This window comes from Spea bombifrons, chromosome 2 (genome assembly GCF_027358695.1).
Source record: "Spea bombifrons isolate aSpeBom1 chromosome 2, aSpeBom1.2.pri, whole genome shotgun sequence".
Lineage (NCBI taxonomy): Eukaryota > Metazoa > Chordata > Amphibia > Anura > Pelobatidae > Spea > Spea bombifrons.
The window spans coordinates 44,577,629-44,584,541 of record NC_071088.1 but is presented as its reverse complement, the minus strand read 5'-3'; the positions used below and the strand labels follow the sequence as shown (position 1 = coordinate 44,584,541).

General features: G+C 41.1%; 1 protein-coding gene across 1 annotated transcript; it reads right to left on the bottom strand.

Annotated features, from left to right (window-relative positions):
- Positions 1 to 2,633: 2,633 nt before the first annotated feature.
- Positions 2,634 to 4,110, bottom strand: LOC128473651 (transmembrane protein 81-like). The gene is made up of 2 exons (XM_053455903.1): positions 3,327 to 4,110; positions 2,634 to 2,758 (listed from the first exon to the last, which is right to left on the bottom strand). The coding sequence occupies exons 1-2, from the start codon at positions 4,108 to 4,110 to the stop codon at positions 2,634 to 2,636; spliced, it is 909 nt and encodes a 302-aa protein (XP_053311878.1).
- Between the last annotated feature and the right edge of the window lie 2,803 nt (positions 4,111 to 6,913).

The window sequence follows — 6,913 nt, the reverse complement described above, 5'->3', positions numbered from 1 at the left end:
CTCCTGGCATCTGCCAAATCCAGATTTGTCACTTCAGAGAACACGTTTCCACTGCTCTCAAGAGTACAGCGGCGGTGTGCTTTACAACCGTGCTGATGTTGCTTATTATAACACCATAGTAAGCGGGGCAATAGAGGACAGGCAGTTTGATGTAGAACACATTTCAGCATTTGGCGGCATCCACTCTGAGTGTGTGTGGCCTGCACTAATCGAGAAAGAGAGACAGAGAAACTTTGTAAAAACATGAACCATTGGTCTGGTCCTGTGGTGTAAAAAAACCCCTATTTTTAAGGGGTTAAAATAAACTTACATAGACAGTCTACTTTTTTACAATTCTTTTAAAATTATTATGTTTTTCTAAATACTCATAAAGTATTTCAATAATTATTACACTATATTATCATTATTACGATAAAAAACTACACTCATCATTAATACATTTGTCCTCACGAGGGTTACATCTGCTGTAGGGGATCTGTTGTTGAGAAGATTCAAACACAAACTGCAATAACAAAACAAAATTGAAACTATATTTCATACATAGACCTGACTTATGTATATAGTTCATTGATGCCGAGGAAAATGACACTCTCACAAGAAATAACTAATCAAGTATGTTACAGCAGTTATTTTTTTTCTTTTAATAAAACCAAAGCAAGAAAATTAAAACGTATATAAACTAATTTATAAAGTTAAGCCTGCAGAACAGTTAAAAAAATCAAAATCAGCATATGAATTATAAAACTATATATAGAACTAAATGATAACTATATGATTAATAGTAATTAGATGTCAGCTTAGCTTAAATTGTCAAGTGTAGTCATCAAATATAGATTGCTGATCTTCAGCAATAATCCCTAAATTATTACAAACTTTATTTTTAACTTTGAATGGACAGCCTACTTTAAATATCCTCCTACAATAACCTGCTTATTAACTAATACATTTTGGGTCGAGTGGCTTGTTGCTGTCAATTGGGCGCACTGTTCCACATGTCTCATGTCATCAGAGTTTTTATGTTAAGGAGTGTATCGAGGCTTGCAGTGGCACACAGATAGTAGCGGTTGTCCTTGTTTGTGCCCACATGAGCTTTGGGAGATCTGTGGTCCTCAGTATAATTCCCAATGATTTGCACCCTTGCACAGGTGCACAGATGTATGCTTATCCAGGTGTAGCAGTGAAAAATCTAATTTCACCACATACAGAGAATAGAGAGAGATGTGTAGTATATTCAGCAAACATTGAACAGATATCACTCACCTTATGCCAGTTTGAGAAGTGGTTGGTTTCACTGAAATATCACTCTAGAAATCGGAGAAGGAAATATCAATGGGTCCAGATTTAGAGGCATCTTGAAAATCATCATCTTCTGATTTACCACACTACATAAGAAAGACACAGACCACCATTTTTTAAAAAAATACATTCTTTAAAGCACAGCGATCCTCAGATAACAGAAATGTGTTTGGAACATACATGAATGGAATATCTATAAACCTACACCAAGGTTTTCTCTGCAAACCAAAACAGCAGCTACAGGGTCTAAAGTTAACTGCAAAATAATATTAAACTATGCATATATGCTAAAAGCAGGCGCTGATAGGTTGTTGCCATAAAAACGGAAAAAAGCTTCATTGAAAATGTTATTTTTATGTGATCCAGCTTTCACGCTAAAGAATATGGCAGATGTGCTAATATTTATTTACTTAACATATAGAGACTCAAATTAATGTTGTTATTTAAAAAACCCAAGCCCCTCCAACCAACTCAGATTCGAGCAAAGATTTATTATTTCCTGAAACTTTAACAGTGTGAATAATCTGCAAATGAGAACAAATCCCTTTAACAGCCCAAAGAAAATATGAAATCTCACTGATTTACCTACAAAATTCTATGTTCCAAAATATCTTTCTCAAAGTCTCCTCACACATCCAACTATGCATTATGCAGTAAGTTCAGTCCTTCTGGCTAGGAAAAGCTGGCAGTGTTGGCACTTCCTAATAGTTAATTAATAGTTATTAATAGTTAATAAGTGGAAGAGTTTAAACTACAACTTTAATGCTTCCAAGCTAATAAAATTTGTTTTTGGGACAAGCTGTCAAGTGCAAGTCATATCATATTTACCGAATTGTACATATAGTGTTCCATATTTCTACTTTTGGATCAAGAGTAGGAAGGTTAGGTAGAAGGGTTGAACTGGAACCAATTTATGTTTGAGCAGTATTTAGCTGCCCCTCCTATTAAATAAGTCTAACAAAAAAAAAACACGGTAATGGCCAGTAAAGGGAAGAGAGCCTTATTTGTTGAGTTGTTTTGGGAGATGGGAGTGATGTGTGGAAAAGTACCTTTAATATGCATTATTCTTTGTTGACATTCCACTCAACACTGTCCTCTTTAGAGAATATCATAAGTTACTGTTATTTTGTTTTCCACAGAATTAAGACCATTTTTAAAACTGTGATAATTGTATTATTTTAATGCTTGTTTGCTTATTTAAAAAAATATTTACTACTACTTCAGGTTAAAAATCAAGTACAAATATGAAACAATGAGCATGCACTAAAAGTTTTATTTAACAACAATCTTCCGCAGTTGATGATAAGAGTTCGTGTGACAGTAAGCACAGCTATCAGTCAACTTATATCGATGTTAAGATTGCGGACGTTTCTCCTCCTTTCAGCCAGACTCTGGGGGTTATGTTGGAAGACCAGCATGATTGTCGCCAGCGGCTGCTTCTCAACGCCGGCGGCTGCTTCTCCTCAACACCAAACGGCAAACCGATCACAAATAGTCGACGTTGTCATCATGGTCGACGCTGTCGAGGCTATCATCATGGTCGACGCTGTCGAGGCTGTCATCATGGTCGACGCTGTCGACGCTGTCATCATGGTCGACGCTGTCGACGCTGTCATCATGGTCGCCGCTGTCGACGCTGTCATCATGGTCGCCGCTGTCGACGCTGTCATCATGGTCGACGCTGTCGACGCTGTCATCATGGTCGACGCTGTTGACGCTGTCATCATGGTCGACGCTGTCGACGCTGTCATCATGGTCGCCGCTGTCGACGCTGTCATCATGGTCGACGCTGTCGACGCTGTCATCATGGTCGACGCTGTCGACGCTGTCATCATGGTCGACGCTGTCATCATGGTCGCCGCTGTCGACGCTGTCATCATGGTCGACGCTGTCGACGCTGTCATCATGGTCGACGCTGTCGACGCTGTCATCATGGTCGACGCTGTCATCATGGTCGCCGCTGTCGCCGCTGTCATCATGGTCGACGCTGTCGATGCTGTCATCATGGTCGACGCTGTCATCATGGTCGCCGCTGTCATCATCGTCGTCGACGCCATCTTCGACGTCATTCGTTCTTCTTTTACGTCTGCGTTTTCGAATTAGGTAGAAAAATCCCCAAAATGCACCACCTACAATGACGGCAGCACTACCCCCGACGCCAAAAATGATAAAATTGTGCGACTCCAAAATGGCCTTCACTTTCTCCGACAGGTTGCCCTTGGTTAACTTCTGCTTTTGTGCGGCCATTGCTTCCAGCTCACTTTCACGCATCAGAGATTTGCCGTAGTTCAGATTAACCAGGCTAGGAGGGATCACCTTGACGGCATAGTAAACCCGCTTGATTAATTTAAAGTCCAATGCGTGTTGCACATCGCAACGGTATGAGCCGGCGTCGCTCTCCTTGATGGCTGGAAAGGTGATGTTAAAGTACCTGATTCTGAGTGGGCGAAATAGGTCATCTTGGGTTGTTACCTGACCTTTGGTGTTGTACCAGTAGTAATTCAACCCCTGATTTGATTGCCCTTCAGCAGGCACAATCAGACAGTTCATAGTAAAAGGCTGTCCCACGGTCAGAGTATAACTCGTCATGCCGCAAATCCAACTCACTACACAGGATACGCTGACGGTTTCACAGTCCTCCCTCTTCCCTGATGGTCCCACAATGCAACGCTTTTCTTTCTTGTTACCAAGTCCACAAGAAGTGCTGCACGGGGAAGATTCTACAACCATCTTGACAGATACACCTTTAAGCCGGTCGGGGACGGTCACAGCTTTCAGGTTTTGTAAGTCAATATCATATGTTTCTTTTGCCATTGCTAAATAACAAAAAAGTAGTCCAAATAGATACATTTTGTTTGCGAGCCGTTAAGCCAGGGTTTGCAATCTCCCTTCTGCTTCACGACCTTGCATTAAATGTATACTACTGTTAGCAGGATGCTGCCTTTACAGCATCTCCACTCTATGACATCACAGTGAGAGAATCATCACAAAGGAACCAAGACTAAAAATTTAAAGGGGAAGCTGCACATAGAAATCAACTGCAAATAAACAATGAAGGCGACCGGTATTCATTTCTGGATTCTCACCTCGAATGGAGATTCTCTCTAGATGTGTCCATTACTTCACATTTTATAAGCACTTTTTAACATTTTAGTAAGCAATTAGTGTACTTTATTCATGTGTTTTTTAGTCAATCTGCCTTTTCCTTCACTACTTCCGCAAGTACTGCCAGCGAGGTGTAATACCTCGAATAAAAACCTCATTTTTATATGAGGCCATTTGTTACTAAATTAAATAAAATTGAAATTTAACACCAAAAGCTTAACAAGTTTGCCTAATAAGCAGTTTTTTATTACACAAAACAAAATACAATCCTAGAGCAAAACTACATTTCTACATATAGTTTGTATGATGAGAGCACATGCTACTTACATGCTTTTCAGAATAAAATGAAGAGCCCAGAAAACAGTTCATGGAATGCACACATGTAGACTGCTGTAAATGCAACAACTTTCTACATGATCTACTTGGGAGCATTCGTTTTACTCTGTAACACCCTGTACTATATAATTAATGAGTGCCATATAGTATTACCGGCGCCCAGCCTCAGTGACACAATATTCCATTACATCCACATTCCAACGCATCGAGCAGCATTCCATGCTTCAGCAACGTATCCTCTCTTACATAAAACCCTCATAACAAGCTTTGCAAACCTCCAAAAAACTAGTAAAAATAAATCGATAACAATGTTTATGTATTTACCGCCTCATATAATGTAATCTATCTTTACATTCAGCATCAAAACACTGTTAAAGTTAAAGCAGGTAAAACATACACCGCGACCTACATCAAAGTAACAAATGCCTTAAAGACTCTCACCTGCCGCCTCCGCCGCAACCACCGGCTCCAGCTCCTGGCCGAAGCGCCATCTTCACAAGTATTATTCAATACAAAGCTGTCAAACTACTACCGGGGAACGGATGCTGTTAAAACTGCACTTCCGGTTTCTCCATTGACCCGTCTCGGGTGGTTGGCTGACAGGAAAGAGCACAGTTAGTTCCTACCCATGGTCACATTGTAGAAAGTACGACAGGAAGCTGCTAAATAGGAAATGCAGATGATTGGAAGCGCGCTGTGATGATTGTACTGTGTGTAGCTATTGTAAAGTGGGATGTGAGGATGAAGCTTTGACAGAATGCTGCAGTCTTTGCAGTTACTGAAAACGGAGAACATTCTGGAGGCATATATACTAATCCACACATATATACTAATTCACACATATACCAAACCACACATATATACTAATCCACACATATACCAAACCACACATATATACTAATCCACACATATACCAATCCACACATATACCAATCCACACATATACCAATCCACACATATACCAATCCACACATATACCAATCCACACATATATACTAATCCACACATATATACTAATCCACACATATACCAAACCACACATATATAGTAATCCACACATATACCAAACCACACATATACCAAACCACACATATATACTAATCCGCACATATACCAAACCACACATATACCAAACCACACATATATACTAATCCACACATATATACTAATCCACACACATACCAATCCACTCTCACTTAATGCTTTCCTACCTTTCCTTTCTTCTTTCAGCTTCTTTTCCTCTTCTTCGCTCCTCTTCTTCAGTTCTTCTGTCTTCTCTGTCTTCTTCCGGGTCAGAGGGCACGGACAGCGGTGGGCGCGGCTTCCGTGCTGTGCGCCGGGATCTGACAACAAATCCCGGCGCACAGCAGCTGTTGCCGCCCGGATCGCAAGGGAGCGGTATCGGAGGTCTGTTAAAGACCTTCGATACCGCTCCCTTGCGAGCCTGCTCCTCCAGCGGCGGACATTACTGTCCGTCTCTGGAGGGGTGCCTGCAAATCGGCACCCCCGTGATGAGCGGCACCCGGTGCGGACCGCCCCCCCGCTAGGTACGCTACTGGGTATACATTTACAGTTGCTGGTATATTTCACTGCCAAACACCCCAATATGTGTTTAGCAACATCTCCTGAGTACAGTGATATTGCCCATATTGGGTGTTGTAGGTTTTTTCAGGGCTAAAAGGCCACAATTGGCACATGCACAATTCAGGTTTTCAACTTGGAATTTTGACATCTGGTCCTTCTGCCCCCATGTCTTTGAAGCTGGACAATTCAATTTACACCATCAAACCATATAATTCTGAAAACTAGACGGCCCAAGGTATTTCAAGTGCTGGTATTTTAACCATTTCTCTTTATGATTTGTACCACTAACTTTGACAGAATGAGCTGTCATACAGGGGCCCAAGGTAGTCAGAGATGACTCCAGCCCGGCTACCAAACAAAGATAGCACAGGCAGGAACTCCATTGTTTAATTACTCCCATCAATAGGATTGCTGCCTGGGGATTAAAGGCTGGGTTGTATGCATGTATCTGTTAATTTATGTTAATGCTGTTCTGTGGATATATCAGTCTATGTCAATAAACTGTTCATTCCTGCTGTACTCAGTTCAAGGTAGTTGTGTCTACTTATTGGGTACACATAGCAGGGTTCCAAGGTGCGCATGCTGACTGGTG